This window comes from Saccostrea cucullata, unplaced genomic scaffold (assembly GCF_032062105.1).
Source record: "Saccostrea cucullata isolate Sc308-1 unplaced genomic scaffold, CSIRO_AGI_Scuc_v1 ctg112, whole genome shotgun sequence".
NCBI lineage: Eukaryota > Metazoa > Mollusca > Bivalvia > Ostreida > Ostreidae > Saccostrea > Saccostrea cuccullata.
In genome coordinates this window covers 704239-731356 of record NW_026939726.1, presented here as the reverse complement: position 1 = coordinate 731356, position 27118 = coordinate 704239, and the positions used below count along the sequence as shown (strand labels likewise).

The following is a 27118-nucleotide window of genomic DNA, read 5'->3' as shown; positions in this document are numbered from 1 at the left end:
AAATTGGCAGAATTCTTTGATATTTTGGGTTAGACTTTGAGCAGCAGAATTTGTTTGATATTTTGGGGTAGACATAGAATTTTTTTTTGGGGGGGTAGCTTTAGAATGGCAGAATTTGTTAATATTTTGGGTTAGATTTTGTGTAGCAGAATTTGTTTGATATAACAAATAGACATAGAATTTTATTTGCAATGGGGGAGACTTAGAATGGCAGAATCTGTTTATATTTTGGGTTGGATGGAGTGTAAGTTGTTTTTTTTTTTCAAAACACAAACTAATTTAGCTTTAATTTTCGTTTTCATTTGTCATTCCGCAATCAATTTTAACCAAAGTATTTAGAAGCATGTATATTTCTTTATTTCATACATGTTACATGTACTTTGGGGATGGGTATTGCCAAAAATTTTGTATCGCGATATATCACGATTATTATCTACAATATCACGATAATATCATGATATTTTTAAAAGCAGTTTTTACAATGATTTTATATGAAAAGTCATTATTTTTCTAAAAAAATATACTAGAAAAACAAAATTTTACTTTCTTAAAATTTTTATGTATATAAAATCAATTATGTTTGGACGGTAAGATGCCGTTCTTTTCACTTTTTACAACATTTTTTATACTTTCTGTAATTGTGATTTGAAAGATTGAACAAATAAATGAATAATTTCTGAATTTTATAATATGTACCTAAAGACCGGTATTTAGGTCTCCGTATCACGATATGTATCATGCAACAAAAAATCTCGATATACCTGTATACCAATAAAATCGCACATCCATAATGTACTTGTATGACTCTTTCCACAAATCTCTTTAGACAATTTCTGTAGTTTAAAATTGGTCTTCAAGCTTTATGAAGTTGTAAGATGTTAGATGAATTTGTAAGGTGTGAAAAATCTATGAAAGGTGAAAGAAAAACCATGAACCCAGCTAACATGGCACATCTAAACAGTTTTGAAAAGATAAATTTTGGTCAAACATGCAAAGCTGTTTTTTTATAATAAAAGTCCTTTTGAAAATTAAAGTAAAAGGATTTTTTAAAATCATTGTTTGGTTTTTAATAAAGATGAACTAAATTGGTGATATATGCCAAACATGCGTCATTGGTTTAAGTTTTGAAAAGCCTTATGATGCTAAAATTTTTATAAGCTGAACATGTCTGTAATACGATAATTCGTTTAAGGTCATATACATTTATTTGAATATGTATTGAAGATTGATTTTTTAAACAAAATGCCATTCTAACTCTATCATCAATAGTCTACAGACAGACCTTCCTATTGAGTGAAAGATAATTATCCAACTGACACAAACTGGACCAGAAAATTATCTCTTAGTTGCAATAGAGTGAAAAATGGAGTTTTAGGCACAGAAAATCAAATCTATAAGGCAGGTGGTCCCTTGATGGAATAAAATTGTCAGCCTCAGTTTTTGGTGTATCATTAATATCTGTATAGCAATTAAGATGAGTCTGTGAGAGGAAGAGGTAGGGCATCATTGTTCTTCAGAATCTAGCTCCTACTGAGGTTATTGTTTTCATTTTGATGAAAATTTGTTCATAAACATGTTTATTGCTTAGTTTTTTTGCATCAATATATTTCCACTTCCTTCAAATAAAAATTAAATATGTATTTGGAAGGGTCCATCCCTTCCAAACATACAAAAGAATTTTTGTCTTTGAATGGATCTATTGCATTTCCACCAGCAGTTTATCTGATCTTACTTAAAATCTAAAAAGGAAATGGAAATTATTACTTCTTAAATGCAGTTCTGAAATATCTTATATAAGAACTCTTTTCTAACCTATCCAGTGATTCTTCTTTCTTGTTTCAAAGATTGAGGTGGGATAGAGGGATGCATCAATGACCTTGACCTTTCTAGATATACATTCACTAACATGCGGTTAAGATACTTATGCATGGAACAAACCCTTTACATAAAATTTCAACTTGTGCTGAATAAAAATGATTGAAGTATTGTAAGGTTTCTTACTGGATTGATGAGGTTGATTGAATTTGAAATTCAGGAGAACTATGAAGGTTTCATTGAATGCTGTTTGAATTCTTATCAATAACTTTCATTAATTGAGGATTATTATACCTTTTGTAGTTTATTCTACATGTTTGTGTTTATCTAATTGTTGATTTGATCTATGAATTTTCATAAAAATACACATTAACACACTTAATCTTTGATCAATTCATATAAAACTAATTATTTGCAATGGTAATAACCTAGATTTTGAGAGCTGGAGACAGATATTTACACTTGGGAACAAAGATAATGCTGAAAGGAATAAAGGACAACTGTTAATTAAACCCCTTCATTTAATGCCTTGGCTTTGTACTTGGTTAATGGTGCACTATCACTTTTGATTTTAGCACCCATCTATATTAATTAACACTGCAGTAATGTGAAGGAATTCTTCATTACCTCTGCAGTAATGTGAAGGAATTCTTCATTACCTCTGAGTGCTGTCCTGCGTGGCCTTGGGATGGTTCAGAATCAATATTACAGAACGGTAAAACAGTTACCAATTCATACACTTTCTGTTTTTCCTGATGAACAAGAGAATTTAATGCATTCTGTCGTAATAACTCATAATTTAGCAAGGAAAAAAGTATTAGTTGTATCATAAGGCAAGGTTTCTAAACCTTCATTAGTATTTCCTCAAAGGGATGATTTATTAATATTGTATTTAAACACACTGAACACTATTATATAATGTATCTGTTTGGCATCATTGCCTTTTTTGGCTGTAATAAAGTTTTTAAGATGGAGGAGCATACTGCCGTTATAAAATGAAAAATGATCAGAAAATGGGTCATTGCCTCATTGGTGTCCTTTTGGACAAATGAAGATCCACTAGCATATACAGAATAATATTATATTGAACTGTAAAATAACAGAAAATCCTGAATGGCTTATTAAAACTTAATATGCAGATGCAAGTGTACCTATTCTTATAATTATTTAAAAACAGATAAAAATAAAAAAAAAATCTTTCTTCTGTATAATATATTGATAAATTAGAGAATGGGATAACAGAATTATCTTTCTTTGAATTTGATCATATGTATTTTCAGAGGTCCATTTAGTGTAGTAAAGAGATGTATTCACAGAGAAACAAAACAGCAATTTGCAGTGAAGATAGTAGATGTGGCCAAGTTCACCTCGAGTCCAGGCCTCAGTACAGAGGGTAAGTGTTTCATCACAAAGATTGTAGATGTGGCCAAGTTCACCTCGAGTCCAGGCCTCGGTACAGAGGGTAAGTGTTTCATCTCAGAGAGAGATTGTAGATGTGGCCAAGTTCACCTCGAGTCCAGGCCTCGGTACAGAGGGTAAGTGTTTCATCACAGACAAAGATTGTAGATGTGGCCAAGTTCACCTCGAGTCCTTCCTCGGTAAAGAGGGTAAGTGTTTCATCACAGACAAAGATTGTAGATGTGGCCAAGTTCACCTCGAGTCCAAGCCTTTGTACAGAGGGTAAGTGTTTCATCACAGACAAAGATTGTAGATGTGGCCAAGTTCACCTCGAGTCCAGGCCTTGGTACAGAGGGTAAGTGTTCTATCTCAGACAAAGATTGTAGATGTGGCCAAGTTCACCTGGAGTCCAGGCCTTGGTACAGAGGGTAAGTGTTCTATCTCAGACAAAGATTGTGGACATGAATAAGTTCACCTTAATAAAAAAAGTTCAAGCCTCAGAAAAAAGAGTAAATGTTTCATTTCAAATGAACTGGAGTGCACAGTTAGTGCATTGGTGTGGCAGTCTGTTTATTAGTTTAAAAGACATGTAAATTTTCATCAAACTTCATTGTCTTTGGAACAAATGCATGTACCATTGTGTGTACTGTACCAAGATATATTTGCATTAGTGCACATTTACTGTCTTTTAATTGTTTTTTCTGACATTTTCAGACTTGAAGAGGGAGGCCAGTATTTGTCACATGCTGAAGCACCCCCATATTGTGGAGTTACTGGAGACCTACAGCTCTGATGGCATGCTCTACATGGTGTTTGAATAGTATGTATACAAAGTGTTACACTTTTAAAAGGTTAAGTTACCCTCTGCTCACTTATTTTAGCTCTCAAAAAGAAATATATTTTATAAGAAAAACAATTACCGTATAATCCCTATTAACCGCCCCGGGCGCTTAGAAAATTGCGAAAAGGGGGCGGTTAATTTAGTATTCTCTTTATAATATTTAATATCATATTTACTTCAAAAAATCTTTTGAAAAAAAAAAAATAAATACAAGGAACCACTAAAATGATGTCTAACTTTACTTTAAGTGAAGATTATCCACCCCAGCGAGAAACTGGATAGAAGACACGTTTCATTTTTACTTTCTTCAGATCTTTGATACGATTCTAGATCATTTTAATCACTGTACGGGGGGCCCTTATTTCCTTGCAATTGAAAAAGACCCAAGGGGGCACTTATAGGGGCAGGGGCGGTTAATAGGGATTATACGGTATATATATAGTTGGCAAGGCAAAATTAAACATAAAGAACCTTTCTACTTTACAATTCAATACAGGAATAGTAGAAATTTATAGCAATAAGAGTTATCTCTCTTAACATGTACATGTAGTAGGATTTCAGTCTAAGGGTCTAAGAAGGAGTTTCTCAATCATTGAAAGCTTGTCATGATCATTGGAATTTCTCTTGCATTTTAAGTGGTGCCTATCAATTAAGTAATGTTTTTTTTAAGTTTTGTGTGAGTTATTGGTGTTTATATCGCACAGACTTGTCACTTTTAAAAGCACGCCTCATGAAAAATGTGCCTTTGTGTTAGTCTGTGTGATTTACACACCAATAATTCACACTTAACTTAAAAACATTCCTTATATTTACATTTTATATGTTTGAAAGCACCACAAATATACTCAATATTTGAATTTCTCGCTGCACTTTATTGTTATATTTTTATCAATGTCTCTGAAGACACACAGTTCTTGTGATGTCACGTTAGCGTGATTTCTCGCTGTATATTTCTTTGCTCTGATCTAAGAAATATAACTCTGTTTTACTTATCCAGAAAAATTTTCTAAAACCCTTTTTATTGTTATATTTGTTTTTGTCCTGTCTGTTTGTCTGTTTATCTGTTTGTCTGTTTGTCTGTCTGTCTGTTGTCAACTTTAACCTTCGCCATAATTTTTGAACCATCAAAGATTTCATATTTGGTATGCATACTCCACCAATAAAGTTCTTTCGAATGACACCAAGGTCAATGACCTTGTGACCTTGACTCTGACCTATTTGCTAAAAATAGCTTTTTTGAATTTTTGCCATATCTTTTGAACCATGAGAGATAGAGACTACATATTTGATATCCTTACTCCACCAATGACGCTCTTCCAAATGACACCAAGGTCAATGACCTTGTGACCTTGACTGTGACCTATATGCTAAAAATAGATTTTACACAATTTTCGCCATAACTTTTGAACCATGAGAGATAGAGACTTCATATTTGGTGTGCATACTCCACTAATGAAGTTCTTCAAATGACACCAAGGTCAATGACCTTGTGACCTTGACTTTCACTTATCTGCTGAAAATAGTTTTTTTAAACTTTCTTGCCGCCGGGCGCATAGTGTTTCACAAACACATCTTGTTTTTAGTGCATTGGTTTTGAAACATTCAGAGTTGTAGGCCTTTAAAATTTTTTATATTTAGTAGCATTTTGTATGTCTGTAGTTGCAGAAACACCCAGCTGGGAAAATGGTTTAAATTGCTGTAGTTCTCCATGTCATATGGACAAAGTTGTTTATCCTTAATATCTGTAGGAATCTATTGGCAAACAGGGCTGATATTCAGTGTGCAATGTCACTGTATCTTGCACTGTTTTGAGAAAAGTTTTAGCTCGACTGAGCTGAAAGCTCAAGTGAGCTTTTCTGATCATCTGCTGTCCATCCGTCCATCTGTCTACATGTAGCTTTCCAGCTGTCTGTAAATTAACTTTTCACATTTTCAACTTCTTCTCAAGAATCACCATGTCAATTTTAACTTAAATGGTACAAAGCATCCTTGGGTGAAGCGGAAGTAAAATTGTTTAAATGAAGGACCATTAGTCCCTTTACAAGGGGGCCTTGTCAGCAAATACAACCTATTATTTAGTCAAACGCTGACTAACACATTTTATACTAATTGCTAGGCCAATTATTTATGCTGAATTGTCTGCAATCCCCCCCCCCCAATATCTGTATTTCCTGGGTGTCAAAGTTTTACATTGAAATTTTTAGAAATCCTTAAAAATCTCTTCTCCTCAAAAACCACTGGGCTAGTAAAGCTGAAACTTATGTGGAGACTATCTGAGGTACTGTAGATTCTAAGTTGTTGAAATCATGACCCCTGTAGTAGGATGGGGCCAAAATAAGTACAGTTGTACTACAGGTGGGAAAATCTGGTGAAGAACAGCAGGGCCAAAGTTACTCAGGTGAGCAGTGTGGCCCATGTACCTCTTGTTTGTCAGAGCATTTAACAATTTGCATTCTTTAATAGGTTGTCTATTTAGATCAGCTTCAACTGATGCCTTATTAAAACTGAAGAGATCAGAATCTTATTTGGACCAGCATTCCCTTTCGTCTAATGTCTCTGTGTGTGTAATTTTAGTTAACTGAGGCTGTGTATGGATGTAAAACAGAGCGATAGAGCCTAGCAGTGCTGGAAATTGTTGTGAAGTGACAATTTTTCTTTACACTTTGAATTATATATAAGGCAGCTAGCAGAACATTACAAAAATACTCTACCATTAAGGATATCTGCTTGTAAGCCAGGAACAATAACTCTTAAAATGATTATTTAATTAAAAAGTCAATTCTCAGAATGAAGCACTTGAAGTTGAATTCTGTTCTTGTAACAATTTACATTTCTTAGATCTTTATATGTTTCATAGTCATTTGAGGTCATAAAAACAGTAGAATGTCAACATTTGTATACCAATTAGGCACAAAAATTAAATCTTTTTTAGAAAAAGTGAATTTCCTGTAATCTAGCTTACACACCAATGCTAAATACATGATGTGAGATTAGAAGTGATCTTGTGATGTGTTCATTAAGTACAAAAAAATGAACTTCTTGCCATGAGCATTGGGTTCTTTCTTGAATTAAAATGATTCCACAGTACATTGATGTAAGAAGTGAGTTAATAAGTATGTAAAATTTTTAAGATAAGGTGAAAGATTCGTGAACATTGTGATAGCATCAGGTCCAATTTTATTGCAATGAACTACAGAAGCCATGGGAATTCAGTGACGTGATTGTTATGTTAAGTAATGTATATCTTGACTGCATTGCATATAAATCTGATTCTCTGTGTATTGTATGGCCTCCGGGTTCACAAGATAAGATAAAGTAATCGGAATACTTTACATTAATGTCCCATTCACATGTAGAGTTTGATTTGCTTTAAATTAATGCAAAGTAAAATAATGCAAATTAAACTAATGCGAATTAAAGTGCATTTACATGAGAGCTAATGGGAAGTAAACTGATGCAAATTATATTTTTAATAAAAATTTATTTCAACAGTAAGGCTATTTAGTAAGGCTATTATGACATCATTTATAAATCACATTTTGCAGAAAGGATGCATTCGTGTATTGTCATAGTGTCTGTAATGTTTTGTGATTAACATGATTTGCCTTTGTTTTCCTCCCCAAAATAACACAATCTGATCACCAACATGTGACAAGTGACTTAATTCTGCCCTTGCGCATGCCTCAAAATTTAATTGGACTAAGTTTCGCTTAGCCTTAATTCACACGTAGCTGATGCGAAGTACCTCAGGGTAATTAAATGCGCAGTAAATTTATTCGAATTAAATTAATTCATGCATTAAATTCTCCTTGTGAACACGGTTCAAATTAAATTCGCAGTAAACTTAGTTTAAAAACTAATTTTTAAAAATATCTCCTTTATACAAATGCCAGTCTTATTAAGATTTTACTAGATTTTGTTAATTCTGTGTTCCTAACAACTTTCAGCTTGTAATATGCAGACTTTTGAAATAAAATGAATAATGGTTATAACGTGATATAAATCAGTGTTCTAGCTTCTTGTAATATCCTATATTGGAGTCCACTACTTACCGGTAATATTGTGAAGAAATGAGGTGTTTTCCTTTGATTGATTAGATTCAACTATCCTTTGATTATGCTTAGGCAAGTAAATGTTAACTAAGCGTTGACTTGCCCACTTTGCAATTGATTTCTATTCCTTTGAGGTCATTTATTTCAATACTCCTATTAACACAGTACCTAGGTATCAGGCATCTTAAATACCTAACTGAATATGGGTTAAATAACTTTTTAGCTCACCTGAGCCAAAGGCTCAAGTAAGCTTTTCTGATCTCAATTTGTCAGTTGTCTGTCGTTGTCGTCGTCGTTGTCGGCGTTGTTGTTGTAAACTTTTCACATTTTCATCTTCTTCTCAAGAACCACTGGGCCAATTTCAACCAAACATGCTACAAAGTATCCTTGGGTAAAGGGGATTCAAGTTTGTTCAAATACCATACCCTTTTCCAAGGGGAGATAATTATGAATTAGAGAAAAATTAATGGCATTTTTAAAAAATCTTCTTCTCAAGAACCACTGGGCCAGGAAAGATGAAACTCATGTGGAATCATCCTCATGTAGTGTAGATTCAAGTTTGTTCAAATCATGACCCCCGGGGGTAGGGTGGGGCCAAAATGGCCGATCAAAATTTTACATAGGAATATATAGGAAAAATCTTTAAAAATCTTCTTCTCAAAAACCACTGGGCCAGGAAAGATGAAACTCATGTGGAATCATCCTCAGGTAGTGTAGATTTAAGTTTGTTCAAATCATGACCCCCGGGGGTAGGGTGGGGCCAAAATGGCCAATCAAAGTTTAACATAGGAATATATAGGAAAAATCTTTAAAAATCTTCTTCTCAAAAACCACTGGTCCAGGAAAGATGAAACTCATGTGGAATCATCCTCAGGTAGTGTAGACTCAAGTTTGTTCAAATCATGACCCCTGGGGGTAGGGTGGGGCCAAAATGGCTGATCAAAGTTTTACATAGGAATATACTTGATATATAGGAAAAATAATAAAAAATATTCTTCTCAAGAACCATTGGGCCAGGAAAGATGAAACTCATGTGGAAAAATCCTCAAGTAGTGTGGATTCAAATTTGTTCAAATCATGACCCCTGGGGGTAGGGTGGGGCCAAAATGGTCGATCAAAGTTTAACATAGGAATATATAGGAAAAATCTTTAACAATCTTCTTCTCAAGAACCACTGGGCCAGGAAAGATGAAACTCATGTGGAATCATCCTCAGGTAGTGTAGATTTAAATTTGTTCAAATCATGACCCCTGGGGATAGGGTGGGGCAAAAATGGCTTATCAAAGTTTTACATAGGAATATATAGGAAAAATCTTCTTCTCAAGAACCATTGAGACAGGAAAGATGAAACTCCTGTGGAATCATCCCTAGGTAGTGTAGATTCAAGTTTGTTCAATCATGACCCCCGGGTGTAGGGTGGGGCCAAATGGCCAATAAAAGTTTAACATAGGAATGTATAGGGAAACCTTTAAAAATCTTCTTTTCAAAAGTACTTCTAAGCCTTGCTAAGTGATATTAATAGGGAATCATTCTCAGGTAGTGTAGATTCTAGTTTGTTCAAATCATGACTCCCTGGGGGTTAAAATTCAAGCCCCCCCCCCCCCCCCCCAAGTAAACTTTCAGTTCTGATCTGATATGTGTTTTTTCCTAGCCAATTTCTCAGGTGAGCGATGTGGCCCCTGGGCCTCTTGTTAGGGAAATGTAATGTCTTAGTTAATGAGAGAGAGGGAGAGTATGTATTTTTTATTTTACCTCTTAGTTTTCTCTGATGTCAGAAATTGCATAATAGATTCTTTCGCAATTCTAATTTAAGACAAGATGTGTTTGTGAAACACTGATGCCCCCATATGGCAGCTTATGAAGAGGGTTGAAGTTTCTCAAATACAAGTCAAACTCCAAGGTCAAGGTTAAAATTTTTGGTATCAAGAGGAAGGTATTTTAACAAAGAATACACCTGTGAAATATACAAGACTTAGTACAAACTGTTCAAAAGTTATGACCATGCAAGGTTTATGTTTTTTACAAATGGGTCAAACTTTAAGGTCAAGGTCAAAAGGTCAAAATTATTCACACCAATTAAAAGGACTTGTCATAATAAATATACTTGTGCAGATTGACAGCCTTATAGTTAGCACCAATGCCCCCCTCCCCCCCCCCCCTCCCCCTCATATGGCAGCTTATGAAGGGGGTTGAATTTTTTCTCAAATGGATGTCAAACTCCAAAGGTCAAGGTCAAAAGGTCAAAATGTTGACTTTCATGTTTAACCTACTTTTCAAAAATATTAACTTTGGTGATTACTATGGAATGACATATGATAGAGAGTACATATTTGACACAATATGCCATATATAATGGCATCTCATACACTAAGACACCAATGGCAGGGGACCACACTTTTTTGAATTTGCTATCTTTTTAAGGTGTTGCACCTCCATGCCTCCAACACCCTCCCATCCAAACACACACACACACAAGTGAGGAGCTGTGATGCAAACATATGAGTACAATAAATTATAAGGCCAGTGTCATGATAGAAGCACCAGACTATTGGTTACTGTGTTTTGTGTGTATGGTGTTCACTTTATTAATTTTACTGGGATTTTTCTTTTATTTAGTCTGTACTTAGGGAGGGAAAATTGACACAGGGGGGTGTTTACAATTCAGATTCAATCCCTGTCTCTTAGATCAATATGTTGAAACAAACTTTCATCTGCAGCAGAGTATAATAGCGATATGAAAAGTTCAAAGAGGGTGTAGGACATTGATGTTGCTACTGCATTGTTTTTATTGTTTACCTGTTGGTTTAATGTTTTGTCTGTGACTCTACATTGGATTTATTACGAGATTTTATGATGTCTGGAGAGAAGAGATACAGTCAGGACAAGGCTTGTTAAGATAATTAAAGGCTTCTAGGAATGAACAATGGATAAACTTTTGGTTATAAGGAAGAATGGATTCTTATCATGTGCAAAATGAGGATTCTGATGGGAAATGAGAAATGTCTGCTTGAACTAACAGTAATAAGTTTTGTTATTTATTGCTGCTTATTTTCTCAACAAAGTAAGTCTGCTAGCGGAATATATATTAAAAAAAATACTACAACGCAGAAAAAAATATAATCAGGAGAAATTAAGTGTCGTGAGGGAAACATGCATTATTTAAACACTGAAGAAATAATAGAAAAATCAATCTACCAATTGGGGATTCCCTAATTATGTTACAAGGTATACCGATGACATTTGTACTTTGATTCAGCTGTGAAAGTGTTCAGTTTCCGAGGACAATGATCTGTTAATAAGACGCGCCTTAATCCCTACAGAATTCCGTTAATTAGATTTATAAGACATATAACGGCACCTAGACTATCATCGAGGCTTTCGGATATGTGAGAAAGAGAGAGTTCCAAGTGCCACATTGTGTACAGTTGAAGTGTCACCGTTTAACTACTGCTAGCTTAATATGAAGCTGCGAAATCAATGAGGCGGTATAACTAGGCCTGTATTTTTTTGGCACGTCTTTTTTGTTCGTCACTTGGTGTTGATTAATCTCGTAGATAACATGGACTTATCAAATCTATCATGACAAGGAGGTGGGTAATCTTGTTTCCTCTTTAAAATTTGATATTTTCTTGTAAGAAGTTTCGAACTCATATATTTATATGCACATAAAGAGGATATTTAATGTTTTGTAGTTGGATGTTGAATTTATATCATGAGTGGGACAGAATTTTTTATATTCTTATAAGTGCTTAAGCATCAGTGAAAAAATGAAAGAGAAAATTCTGCTTTATAAGTAATTCAAAGTAAAAAAAATCTGTTTATTACATTTTCTTTTTATTTGAGATGTGATAAAATTAATTTTTTTGTAGTAATTTTTTGATGTCTCACATTGGTCACCAGCTTGAAAACTTAAAAAAAAATTGACTGGTTATGACAAATACAAGCATGTTAAGGACAGATACATTGTAATACAAAAAAATGGATGCCTGGATTCTTTGATTTATATTTTTGGATTTATTTTGGTTGTAAATGATGAAAATAACAAATGACCAATAGCAATCGGCTTTCAGAATTTTTGTCTTGCTCAGTTACAGGCAGCTACTGCTTATAAATTGTTTGAGATGTTGCTTGTGACATCTCGATCACTTTTGTATCTGCACTGATTCTCCAGTGAATATAGACAGATACTCTCCGATAGACCGTAGATACAAAAAAACTGTATATTTATTGCGCACAAAAAAGTGCGCTGGTTTATTCTTCCATTTACCTCAATTGCAAAAAGGGGAAGATTTATTTTGGTTGTAAATGACAAAATAACAAGCATATTGACCGAATTATCTTTGAAACCAAAATGGCAGTATATATAAGTGAAATGTTTTATGATTACAATATCAGCTCAGTATAACAACAATTATGAGGAATGTTTGGTCATAAACAGCGAAAGAATATGTGCTTATAATGTTTTGAGATCACAGTTTAAAAACATTGAAATAAATCGACAGCGCACTTTTTTGTGCGCAATAAATACACAGTTTTTTCAATGTATCTCTCCGATCTATCAATATATTTTTTCGGAGAGCTACAGATCTGCAGCTACAGTGAATACAGCTGTAAATCCTGTAGTTTTCTGAACTGTTTGGGCTAGCTGGTATAGCTTATAGTGCCTTCTGATTTTCTGGCTGTCCTTCCATCACTCGTGCATTTAGCTTAGTTCCAAAGCAACTTTTCAAGATATTTGTATCAAAATTAGATGCTAGATCTGACCTACGTTTTCTTGATAAATGATCAGGTCAAAGTTTTGAGCAGGTTCATTCTCTAGCAACTATGAGACCTTGCAAGTCAGTGATGCACAAAGAAATGAACATCACCAGACTTGCTTCTGATGCTTGATCTAATTTGTATTTTCCTTAAATGAATGACCATAGTAAAGTTTTTGGAGCAGCAGGTCCATTCCTAAGTAACTTTAAGACCAACCAAAACCAAACTAGTTTACTGTTTGTATAGACAACATTTGTTGAGGTGAGCTCTATAATCTCAAATTATCTATCTATAAGATCTAATGACCAGATTATGGAAGAGAGTAGTTTTGGATTGTATGCATGTATATTTGGAAAAAAAAATTTTGTGCTTTTGAGGATGAGAACCTACCAGTTTTTCCTCAGTAGCTTTGCAATCTCAGACTTTTTAAACAATGTACTTCCCGGCTACCAAGACATTAATAGAATAATTGACTTTTATTTTTTAGCAGTCTTCATGTGAAAGTTTTGTTTTTATGAAGCTTTCGAGAGTTGGAATCTTACAGAAGCATTAAATCTGTTATTTACAAAACAAGAATTACCAAGCCTAATTGTGTCACATAAAACCTGCTCACACAAGCTGCTGAAGTTATAATGACTTAGTCGATAATAATTAGGAAGCGGACCATGAAGGCATGGACTGTTACGGTGTTTGCTTTTAACTTCAGAATAAAGAGAAATCAATCGGAGATCTATGGTGCAGAAAACATTACCCTCTATTTTATTTTCTATGATACTTCCATTCTATAATCTACATATTAACAACAGATAGCTTTAGTATTGTCTAGGAAGGAAAAAATAAGCATCACAGAACTTGAATTGTCAATCCAATTAAGGTTAATGTATCAAAACACTAAAATAATCATGAGGGTACTATATGTACTAGAGCTGAGCTTTTAAAGACCCTTGAGACTGACATGACTGATGGATCGTATGCTTTGTCTTCAATCATTGGGGGGACCTATGGTTAGATTGGTCTATAGATATAAATTGATGTTATCTCAAATGCTCTCAAAACTATCATCATCATGAGTCCATTATGTAAGAATATTTTTCTTCAATTTGTAACAATGTACAGCAAAACTCGGTTATAAGGAAGTCACTGGGACCTATCTTCCCGAGTTATAACCGTATAAGAAATTCATTAAATTTATATGGCTGGGAATCCAAGATGACTTTGCTATATCCGTACATTTGCAATATCCGTGTTGTACTAAACGAGTTTTGCTGTATACTTTTGCAATATCTTCCAGAGTATTTTCAAAACCTGAAATCTTCAAAGTACTTCCTGTAAGTTATGGGATTAATTTTTTTTGCAAAGATTAAAAACTTATGCTATGGTAACTTGTCTACTTGTCAATTCTTTGTCTTCTTATCAAAATACAACTCCTGGTTTGATTTCAGTAAAACCTTGGTGTAATAAAGGATACTACAAGAAGATGTGTAATTCTGCATTTACAGGGTTTTGTTTTGATGACTGTTGTTGTCATGATTACTAAAAAATGAAATTTCTGTGACATTTTACATGCCACTCATATTCTAATTTTCACTACTTTATTTTACTATTATAAAAAAAAAAAATTGTTAAGTTACCAATACATAAGAAATGATTCCATGGCAAAGGCAATACCTATATGCTGTCAAATCTGGCATAAAGCAATTTTATTTTTGAAATATTTTGATAATGCTGTGAGATAGCACTAATCTACTAATTCTGATGTAAAGGTAGTAGATAAGCAAGGAAAAAGGTCCATGTTTTTTTTTAATATATACATGTACCAAGATTTAGAAGGACTATTCTATAAATGTTCTCTATGAGAGGGGATCAGTGCTTCACATTTGGGTGCCCTGCATCCAGGCAAAATCATTAATGTTATGTCGTTTCTTCAATTATTTGAAAAATCAAATCCTTTCATGTTATGACGTACTGTCATTTCCAATTTTTTTACGGAGGGGTTACAGAGCACAATTTATAGCAGTGACAAAGGAACTGCAGAGGTTTTGCCATCCATCTTTTTGATGAAGTCTTTGGACATATTAGCAGTTTTGTATACTCTCAATTGATTATCTTTAGCAGTATAGGACTATAAGTGTGTGGATGTAATTGCTGGACACAAGCCTGGAAGTGCTTGGAACCATTGTCTGCTTAGTGACCTCCTACAATATTTCTCAGGTCTTCTGTTAGTTGCTGGATATGAATAATATTCCCTGCAGGGCAGACCTCATACATTTCTCAGGCTCTGTGTATTTTATTATTTTTCTCCTATTGTTGGTTTGTTATGTATTATATAAAAAAAGTAATATGAGTTGTTTTATTACCAAGATAGCTAATAAGTGGTAACGTATTGGGAGGAGAGTCAATTTATGTTTCTCTTTTTGAAATATCCTGCTGCTGTATACCATTAAGATTAATTTTGTATAAATATTTTTAGCAAAAAAATTCCACTGCACTATTCATTAATCAAACAACTGAACAAATTCTGTTCTCATTAGAGCTAAAAGTGATGTAACTGTGTTGGTTTAAGAAAATGAGCATGACAGTGTTTTCTCTTCATTGACAAATAAGCTACTGTCAAACCATTAAGACAAAGATTGTTATTCAATGCATTGAAAAGTTGTATAGGCATTGGTGGAAAAACCTTAATGTAAATGCTTTAGTAAAGCTTACAATTTGCCTAATAGATTTCCAACACTTGAGCCAAAAAGACCAGTTTTTGGTCTAATAAGTATCAAATTTCGAACAGTTTCACAGATATTAAACTCAAGAGTTTGGTTAGATTGTATAGGGTCTGTATAAGTGTGTAACCATGTCACCTTTTTATTTTTCAGTATGGATGGAGCAGATTTATGCTTTGAGATTGTCAAGAGAGCCTCCATGGGTTTCGTCTACAGTGAAGCTGTGTCGAGGTTTGGTCATCGGTCTTTTTATATGGGAATTTCTCTGACCTGCATGAATATGATTCATAAATCATTTTCTGAAATGAGTTTCTGAATTATTATTTTTTTCCCGAGCATTCAAATGTAGTGTTTTTTGAATTAAAAAAATGAATTTGCCAGTTGATTTTTGACATCATAAGAGTTTCAGATCAGTTGATTTTTGGTTCAATATTGCCAACTAGAGATTCTCTAATAAGGATTTGACTGACAGTCACAATATAATTTAATACACAGAGATACAAAAAAAGATTGCCTTTTATTGATATTAGCTTGTAGTGAAAGAGATTGTCATTATGTGAAAATTTGAAATATTTATATGAAAAACACAGAAGAGACTCCCTATTTCATAGTACATGTGTTGGCTTTTCAGCTCAACTAGGCAATCTGAGCTATTCTGATTGAAGTTTGTTCATCATTTGCCTATATCTGTTGATCTTTCTGTATTATCTATTGGTTTTTCATACTGTTTAAATGGAATTTTTAGCAAGATGCAAATTTAATGATTTGTCCTTAAAAATCTGTATAATTTTAGCAAAAAATAATTTCTGCACTTTTATGGTGGACAGAAAGATAATGGTAACTTGTAATGTGGAATAAATTGTCAGCAATATTTAATTTTAGTGATCTCCGCACCCTTGCTAAAAATGCCAAAATTGAATCCTCACTAAAATTTCTGCTTATACTGCAGTGTTTAAGTTTTCCATTGCTAATTCCAAAATAACTAAATTGGCTTGTTTGTCATCACTTTGATGTTATGTAACAACTGTCCACTCCCTCATATGTAGGAAATAAAATGATTGGGTGGCACTGTGACAAAGAACTCTTCCTCCTTTCTTGTAGAGGTGTTCTGCATTCTAAAAGAGTCATCTTTCAGCATCTTGTTGATTTAATTTCAGCCATTACATGAGACAGATTCTTGATGCCCTAAGATACTGCCATGCCAACAACATTATACACAGAGACCTCAAGCCACACTGTGTGTTACTGGCCAGCAAGGAAAACTCTGCCCCCGTTAAGTTGGGGGGATTCGGGGTGGCTACTCAACTCCCTGAGTCAGGTTTCATATCTGGAGGTATGCCTCACTGTTGATGATTTTTTTTCTCCTCATATTATTTTTTTGTGAATTTTCTTCTATATGATTATTATTTGTTCTACATTATTATCTGTTTAATGTGTGTCATGATTCTTCAAGTCTTGAAGCACAGTAAAAAATGATAGATATAAATTGCATAAGGTGAAATATACAGAGATTCACTTTTCTTAGCAAAAAAATCACAAATGATGAACTGTATGAGTTGGAGACTGTAGACTTGTCAAAGCCAAATATAAGGCCAATGTTTAGTGTAAGGTGAAGGTTTAGTGTCAAGACAAGGTCATATTACAGGTAAAAGGTCATCCTCAAATGTCCTCATGTTGAGGCATGTGTTTCAGAAATGTTATGTAATCAATATTGCCAATATCAATGATTATTAAAAATGATGCTTAAATTAATGACCTTATCGTAGAAAATTATAAGGGTACATCATATACTAGCTAGAAACTATGGAGAAAGCTTGTGCATTGAAATTTCTATAATTCTTCACATTGGCTAGATCATGCATGGCACAATTATAACTATTATGTTTATACTGAATTTTGTCAAATTTCAATGTCTTAACAGAATATACATTGTGTAAATGTATACTGTATGTGTACTTATTTTAGTGAAAGTCAAATTTCCAAGGCTTACACATAATGACTTGAGCACCTGTATATGATTATATCAAAATATTGATAAACATATTCATAAATTCATTGCTTCCTCAGCGAGCATTACATTATATTGTACTTATCCTACATAGGTGCAAAAAATAGTCCACATACAGTTCTATCCTTGATAAAAGCTTCAGTCACACTAGGCTCAATTGGGTCATAAAACTTTGACGAGCTCACTTTTGATGTCTGTCTCCCTTTTACCAAGAGAATTTATAGTGGAAAAGTGAGACTAAGATCAAAAGTGAGCTTTTCTAGTTTTTATGACCCTGGATCTTGATCACATGATTTCAGCTCTGATTCCCATTATTTTGGAGTCTTGGCCAGGATGTACTTGTTTTTAAGCTGGGTGTGACTGGGGCTTTACTGTATCCCCTGTTTTGTCTATATATACCAGTGCTAATATACAGTATAACCTGAATGTTGTGCCCCCTCCATTGATGTTGTTTGACTATGACATTACAGATGAGGAAATAGTGCATGGGTTGGAACCTTGGTTTGATCTGAGAAATGATGTAGTTGGTGAGCTCTCTCTATATATAGCTGTGTGGCAAGTGACCCTGGTAGAAGCTACTAACAAATTACACCGCTTAATAATCTCTCACATTAGACGTACCACTATAGTACACAGTCACACTGGTAATGTAGGGTGGCAACATACATCATATATATCAAAAACACAGAGATTTTATCAGTCAACTTTGTGCACTGGAGCTTATGTTTTTAGATTTTCCAACCATGACTGATTAATTTTCAGTCTCCTATAATTTCAAACTGGAAATCTGGCGATTATCTGTGTGGTATGAATTAGACTGAATGGTCCAATTTATCAGGACTAATTGACCAAAACTATTGACTGTTAAGTTAATGTCCATCAGAAATATCCAGAAATGATTGACTCTTACTGTCCATTAGTTATTGCTGGTTAGTATAAGCTTAGCAATAATGGACAAGTGTCTGTTCACAGCAATATCAATACCCTGTGTTTGACCCACTCTAGATCTGCTTTAGGTGCACTAGTACTCTCAACTGCAAAGCCCCAGGTAGTGTAAGTAAGAAAGGTGTCAAGCTGCTCCATCATTTTCCTGTATGTTAACACAAACCAAATTTCAGATTTGTTATTTTCAGAAGAGTGGCTTTTGATACATTGATTTTCCTTAAAATGTGCCGAAGAAGGTCAGAATTCGTGATTTTTTTAGGGGGGTTGGGATGTTACACTCAGTAAAACGTCATTTTTATTAGCAAAAGGTCATTCCAGGTTCCATGCTTTTTGTGTCATTGTAGCATAGTTTGTAAATATGTGTTCATATTTGCTTAATCTGAAAGCAAGAAATGTTGCAGACAATAGTTCATCCTTTTGCTTTCCTTTGTTTTTTAGTCAGCTTTTTTTTTTTTACTGTGAATGAAAATTGCATGTTGCATTGTGTATACCAGTATATATGCTTATATCAATTATGTATAGTGTCTCTTGTGATTTGAATCTTAATGTTGCTACATGTATCAACCTTGTACGGAATGTTTATTTATATAGCTTACATAACCCAGTACTCAAAACATCTGTCAATGTATGTGACGTTAGTATATAACACATACAGTGTAACCATTATGTATAGAAAGGCAATCTGCTTTTAATCAAAGAACCCATTACTTTAATTAAGCATCAACTTTATGTATGGTGAATACAGAGGATTTACTAGTCCATACAACATATTTTTGATTTCTCCTATAAAACAGATTTTTTTAAAAAGTTTTCCAAAAACATTTACTGTACAGTAATCTTCCAATGTTTTAACATGGGCAATGTGAATTTATAAACATATTTGATTTCTACTATAGAACAGACTTTTTAAAAAAGTTAATATTTCAAAAACACTGAATAGTGGTAAATTCTTCCAAGTAATTTTTTGACTTTAATTCATAATTTTTATATATGTCAATTTTCCATGATATATTCCTGCCATAAATGTTTATAAATGTATTTGGTCAATTTATCAAAGCAAAAAGTTCACTAGGGCTTTTTTAAGATATAACCTGTTATTTAGCTCTGTGTAGACCTACAGTCTTAAATGATATGATCTGCTACATAAAGGCGCATGAACACTTTACAACACTTTGCGATCGGAAAATTTTAGCTTCGCATGAGCTCTCGCATACGTTGCACGATGTCTCGCATTCATTGCATGTTTTTTGGAGCAGTTTTCTTTTCCTCAAAAAAGTACTTCATGCACACTATATTGATTAGACATGTGATCCAAATGTTGCAAGTGAGTATTCATTGTACGAACGTCTTACAACGTTTTATGTACTCGTTGATGCACGATTTTTAAAGATCATAAGATGAATTGCAGCTGTCTTTGCATGTGTTTTGTGACCATGAGATTGTTGCTCAACATGCCTCATGTAATCTTGCAACATTTTACTATCATTGCTTGATTTATCAGCTTCAATTGCCATGCTTTGCAAGATGTATATATACCATGTATAATTATAGGCATCTTAGGATGCATACTACCAGCCTTGCTTCGGATGCTGAATCTGACCTACATTTTTCGGTTGAGTGAACAGGTTAAAGTTTTTGTGAGATTTCATTTCGAAGATACTTTGAGCCCTATGATGACCAAACTTGCATGGATGATACATCTTTGGATGGAATGCATAGACGCTTCGATGTGCTGACCTACATTTTCGATTGCCACACGTTAAAGTTTTTGGTGCAGGTTTCATTTCCAAGTTACTATGAGACATATAATGACCAAACTTACATGGATGATACATCTTAGGATGCATACTACCAGCCTTGCTGCAGATGCTGAATCTGACCTACATTTTCCGGTTGAGTGAACAGGTTAAAGTTTTTGGTGATTTCATTTCAAGATACTTTATAATGCAAACTTGCAGTGGTACATCTTAGGATGTATTCTGTGACTTTTCGGATGCTGAATACTTTTTCATAACAGGTTTAAGTTTTTGGTGAAGGTATTTCCAAATTACTAAGACATATAATGACCAAACTTACATGGATGATACATCTTAGGATGCATACTTCCAGCCTTGCTTCGGATGATGAATCTGACCTACATCGGGTTGAATGAACAGGTTAAAAGGTTTTGGTGAAGGTTTCATTTCGGAGCCCTATAATGACCAAACTTGCAAAATGGTACTTTAGGATGTATTCATTTCTTCCTGAATCTGACCTACATTTTCCGATTGAGTGAACAGGTTAAAGTTTTTGGTGCAGGTTTCATTTCCAAGTTACTATGAGACATATAATGACCAAACTTACATGGATGATACATCTTAGGATGCATACTACCAGCCTTGCTTCGGATGCTGAATCTGACCTACATTTTCCGGTTGAGTGAACAGGTTAAAGTTTTTGGTGAAGGTTTCATTTTCAAGGTACTGTGTAAATGAAACGTATAATGACTATTTGCATGGATGGTACATCTTAAACATGCATAAAATTGCTTCGGATTTTGAATCTTACCTACATTTTCTGGACAGTAAACAGGTTTTTTATGGTGCAGGAATTTCCAAGTAACTTTGAGCCCTAAATGAAAATTGCATGGATGTTACATCTAAGGGTGCATTCTATAGGCTGGCTTCAGATGCTGAATCTGACCTACATTTTCTGGATTAGTGGAAAGGTTAATTTTTTATACAGGTTTCATTTGCAAGTAACTTTAAGCCCTATGTTGACCAAACTTACATGGATGATACATCTTAAACATGCACACAAATGGACTTGCTTCAGATGCTGAATTCGACATACATTTTCCAGATAATAGACATCGTAAAAGTTATGGGTGCAAGTCTATCACCAAGAAACTATAAGGCTTATATAAACCAGTTGCTTAAATGATGCATTGAAAACTCTCAATCTTGCTTCAGATGCTGCATTTTAATTACATTTTCATGATGAAGAACTAGTTTTTAGTTTTTATATAGGTCTATTCCAAAGTATCAAAATTGGGATGTACACTTTTTGTTGGTTAATTGTGTGAGAGCTTAATTTGCCTTACTTAAAGACAACACACGTTGAGGTGAGCTCTGTAATCTCTGATTACCTATGTTTTAAAACTAAATTTGTCATACTGGCCAGCTGAGCTAAAGAAAACATTGTTTTCTGAAGAATACACATTTTGTTAATGCACCCCTTTCATTCATAATTTTTAAATATTAAAGATTTTCCATGATATATTCCTGCCATAAATGTTTATATTTTGTTAACACAAACATTTTTTTCAGATATATGTAATTAGCAGTGTAGAGTCCTACAGTTTTGAATGATATGATCTGCTACAACAGGATAACAAAGTGGACAGTGACTTAATCATTCATCCCATTTATTAGGCCATAATAAAAAAATTTCTAGGTTCTCATCTGAATTTTTTGAAAAATTGAGGTGGGCGGGCAGCTTTTATTGTATATTTTTTTTTAATTTTGCAGACTTTTTATTGACCTGGTCAATCAGTGTAGATTTATGTATTATACGCGAATAAAAGTCACAGTAGAGGTTCATTTATCTCTTACTTCACATCTTTCACAACCAGTAACCCTTCTTTAATACATGTATATATTACAGCAATTACCATCTTTTCAGCTGTCAAAATCATGCTGACAAAACGAAAGTAGAGGCTCCACTGTAATGATGAAACTCTGATGTAAGCTAGATCATATCAAAAAAGTTATATTGGTGTAGATTATGCAGAATACAACACTGTGCTGTCTCCTCTACTTATGTGCTATATGTATTTTTATTAGGGCCTTAAAGAGACCTAGATCAGGTCACATTTTTCATCTCAGTGGCAGTCTCTTCTTAGGGAATTATGCCTTACAAAAATATTTTTTCGTTAGCAAAAGATTTTACTAGTGTCTATGCTGTGGGATTAAAAACATGCTTTTCTATTTTTGTTCTGCTGTGCTTTATTTACGCTTGCTTTTTTTTTTCAAGGAAATAGTAATATTGAGATTGAAAAAAATCATTTGTATATTTTCCAAGATTTAAACATGAATGAAACTGGATTTTTTAAAAAATAAGAAATATAAAAGCAACTTTTTAGTCAAAGTTACAGTGTACCTCCAACAAACAATCATCTGTTAATTAAAAAAAGTAGTAACAATCTAGAATGTCTACCATGTGTCATAAAATGTCTTCTAACCCTTGTGCATTTGATAAATTGATAAATTTGTGCATGCACTTTAATATAATAAAGTACATATTAAGAACTCCACTTTGCATTGAACAAACCTAGTGTTTTTATTTTTGTTACCAACAGGTTTCCATAGATGAAATGCAATTTCAAAGTTGTACTAAACATAAATCACATTTTGACAGGTCGTATTGGCACCCCCCAGTACATGGCTCCGGAGGTGGTCAAGAGAGAGCCCTACGGTAAACCGGTGGATGTGTGGGGCTGTGGGGTCATGTTGTTTACCCTTCTGGGAGGACATCCACCTTTTGTTGGGACCAAAGAACACTTATTTGAACAAATTATTAAAGGCAGCTACCATGTAGGTGAACAAAAACATTTAGTTATGTAATTACAGTGGACCTTCAAATATCAAGATGCCAGATATCCGGACGATTTTTCATCGGAACGGAATTTTTTAACGTTATTTTGTCTTGTTTAACTGGTAATTCAGATATCCGGACGCTTCACATATCTGGACAAATTGACTGGGAACCAAAGCGTCTGGATAAATGAGGCTCCACTGTAATGATGAAACTCTGATGTAAGCTAGATCATATCAAAAAAGTTATATTGGTGTAGATTATGCAGAATACAACACTGTGCTGTCTCCTCTAGAGTTATGTGCTATATGTATGTTTATTGTGATGTCCGACAAAATCAGCACATTTTTCATCTCAGTGGCAGTCTCTTCTTTATCTTTCTACCTGTGTCATTCGACATCTGGTATAAACTTAATTTTTTTAGAGACAAACTTTACTTTTCTTCAAGGTCAATAGAATGCCAAAGGAAAAATATCAGATTTGTACTAAGTGGTAGGAATGTATTCTTTTGCAGATGAAGAAACAATGGCTCAATATTTCTAACTATGCAAAAGATTTAGTCTGTGTAAGCCAGCAAACGGATTACAGTGGAGGAGGCATTACAGCATCCATGGATCAAGGTATGTTATAACACCTGTGTAAGCCAGCAGTCAGTTGTATCATCTGTGGATCAAGGTATGTTATAACACCTGTGTAAGCCATCAGTCAGTTGTATCATCCATGGATCAAGGTACGTTATAACAACTGTGTAAGCCAGCAGTCAGTTGTATCATCCATGGATCAAGGTATTTTATAACACGTGTAACCCAGCGAACTATGGTGTCATTAGCCAGTGCTCAACATTTTGTGTTGGGCGTTTGGGAGGGGGGTATATAGGAAGAGATTTTATTTTCAGTCCTTACTGCATACAGGCTGTCACACTTGCAAATGGTTTTCCCATGTTTTAAATTCAACCATAAACAATTTTGTTAAGAGATAATGATATCATCTTTGAGTTTGCCCTGTTTAAATTTCCCTATTTACACTTATTTTTAATTTCAAGGTAACTGGGTGAGCTGTGTGACTCATAGGCTTATTGTTATATTATTTTTATTACTGTGTTAGTTGTCAATCAATTTTATTTACATCTACCTGTCCTGATAATTTTCATTCTTTTTCCTTAATTCTTGGTTTTAAGCTACATGTAACCTTTTGAGTGAATGGGCTGTGCAAAATATCAATATTCACCGGTGTATCTTTTCCATTAATCTGCCAAATTGCATCATCATTAATTAGAAATGTGCATGAGTAGGTATAGTAACAAGTAAGAATTGAGGGAGGAAAAAAAACAACCACCCAGCCATGGTTAAAACTTGTAGCATATTTGATGCTCTTTGAAGTCTTGCAATATCAGCTGATAGTCTAGATCTCTGAGAACCTTGAATTCTACTTGTGCTAAATGACAACTTTGCAAGTACATTTATGCTGTGCTTCCAAGTGATATTTCAGTAGTTTTTGAAATGGATGATTGTACAAGAACAGTGGAAGTTTTTAAGGTATATCTGAGATTTTATTTCCTTTTTAGGAGAGAGGGAAAATCCCCAAAGTTCATCTCCAGGAGACAGTGGAGGAACTGAAGAAATTCAATTCTAGGAGGAAATTGAAGGTAATTCAGGAACAAATTGTGTTAGGTAGGGTTGATATCAAGAAGTTAGCGAGCTCTGCTTATTGGGAGTGATCTGTAATCATTTGAGAATTCAAATTTCTAATGCAAAGAATTGCCAGCATCTTTATATTTATTTCTCAGAATCATTCAAAGAGCAGTCCTTTAAAATTAGAAATTAGGAACACCAAAGCTAAGAATTGTAGACAAATGAGCTTTGTATGACAGAGGCGTGGGACATGAAGTCATTATATGCTTTCCCAGACCACACAGCAGATGAAATTTGATTACCATAGCAGTGATTGTCAACTACTATGGTAACCAAATGTAGTGATGCTTGATTGCTCTTTGATTAGAAAATGCTCTGTAGAAAATGTCATCACATGGTTAGATCAGCATTAAGAGATCATTCAGAAGGTCAAGGTCATATGCTCCTCATTAAGTTGTCAAATCAAGGAATTAGGTGTCAAGGAGCCCACCCATTTTGATTTAGCTCAAAGTGAAAATAGTCTTTGTCTGTGATTAACTAGGCACTAAGAATCTTTATTACATGTACCAGTATCTTATAAGCCTCTATAACATAAATTGATATTATTTTCTAAGCTCAACTATACTATAAGTTTGTTCATGGTTGAGCTTAAAAAATAGTGTTTGTCATGGCCATCTTCTATCCTTCTGTCTTTCTTTCTATCTTAATTTTGTATTAAAGGAACATTCAAGATAGCGTTGATGATAAAACTGCATCAATTTTTATTTTGAATTTGACCTTGACATCAGTTTTCCTAAAGCAAATAGGCCATTTTCAAAGAAACAGATCAAAATGGTTTTTAAACTTTTTATGGAAACTTCATATATAACTTAGTGAAAGCTATTGAACTGCTTCAATTTTAACATTGCCTGATCCCTTTGTCCTTGACCCCACTTTTTAAAAATTTGCATCTATCACCATTTCAAAGAATCTATTCAAGATGTTCTTATCTATGCATGTACATATATTTTGATACATATTGTTGAAAACTATTGATTGTGTTCAAAATGAATGACATTGATGTTACTTTTCAAAACTAATCTTAAGGGTGCAATAATGGCAGCTGTGTCAAGTTCAAAGTGGAACACATTTTATAATGACCCAGTTGTTCCAGACTTGAGTGAAGAAGAGGTCACATCTGCTGGTGAGTTATCTCCCTTCATTTTACAATTTTATTTATCAAACACAACAGAATATAAATTGATAGTTCCAAAAGTTTATTAACAATTGACTAAATATTTTACAAATTTTGTAATGCAGTATACAAGTTAAATGATCTCCCAGCATCAAAACCAGGTTTTATATAAAACTTTTACAGGCAAGAAATGCTTGCCATATGATGCAAAGTAAACAAAGTAAAACCAAATTTAAAAAAAATAACTTACTACTAGCTCATATAAGCTGAAAGTTTAAGTGAACTTTTCTTATTGCCTGGTGTCCACTGTCCATCCATCCTTCTAGATGTCTGTCTTTCCACTGTCTGTGAACTTTTCAAATTAAATTTGTATCAACTTTTCTCCAAAACCACTGAACCAATTTTAACCAAAATTGGTGAAAGGCATCATTGGGTAAAGGGAGTTTAAATTGTTAAATTGAAGGACCAAGCCTTATTTAAGGCATAGATAATCAAGAAAAGGCAAATATAAGGAAGGGGGGGTATTTAAAATTCTTCTCAAGAATCACAGTGCCAGAAATTGTGAAACTTATGTGAAAACTTTCTGAGGTAGTGTGGATTCAAAATTGTTAAAATCATGGCCCTTGATAGTAAGGTGGGGCTAAAATTGGGAATCCAAGTTTTATATTGAAATATATAGGAAAAATCTTTCAAAATTTTCTTCTCAAGAACTGTGGGAATCAGAATACATGTATTACAAGGGAAAAAATTTTTATGAAGAGCAGCAGGGCCAAAGTGACTCAGGTTGGTATTGTGGCCTTTTGGCCTCTAGTTTTTAATTTATAACTGTGATTCCTGTGATAACTAATGTCAAATATTTATAAAACATTAATTTTGATTGCCTAACATACACCAGTAACACTCACTAGAATTTAAGTATTGTATGCCGTTGTATTGCTGTATCCCCATGTATTGCTGTATTCCCTGTATATTGCTGTATCACTTTGTATTGCTGTATAAGATGATGAGGAAGGTCTGTTTTTACACAAGGAGCTGTGTCCCAGGTTCTGGACTCCCTGGACGAGATGCAGTGTCTGACAGAGTACACCGGCGAGGAGAAGGACCTCATAGAAAAAGTCTTCCAAGATACCAAACTCCATGCTCTACTGTTGGTGAGTACAGACAAATTAAAACACACTGAACTAGAGTCAGGAATGAAACTCTAGGG

General features: G+C 34.0%; 1 protein-coding gene across 1 annotated transcript in view; it reads left to right on the top strand.

Moving 5' to 3' along the window:
* The window catches only part of LOC134253766 (peripheral plasma membrane protein CASK-like), a 76595-nt gene that overhangs the window by 9722 nt on the left and 39755 nt on the right, over window positions 1-27118 (top strand). Inside the window, 11 exon segments of the mRNA XM_062736353.1 lie at window positions 3096-3208; window positions 3928-4033; window positions 15732-15809; window positions 16736-16911; window positions 18057-18113; window positions 22930-23105; window positions 23621-23667; window positions 23669-23726; window positions 24671-24751; window positions 25824-25920; window positions 26941-27062. Coding sequence (XP_062592337.1) covers window positions 3096-3208; window positions 3928-4033; window positions 15732-15809; window positions 16736-16911; window positions 18057-18113; window positions 22930-23105; window positions 23621-23667; window positions 23669-23726; window positions 24671-24751; window positions 25824-25920; window positions 26941-27062 — 1111 coding nt within the window.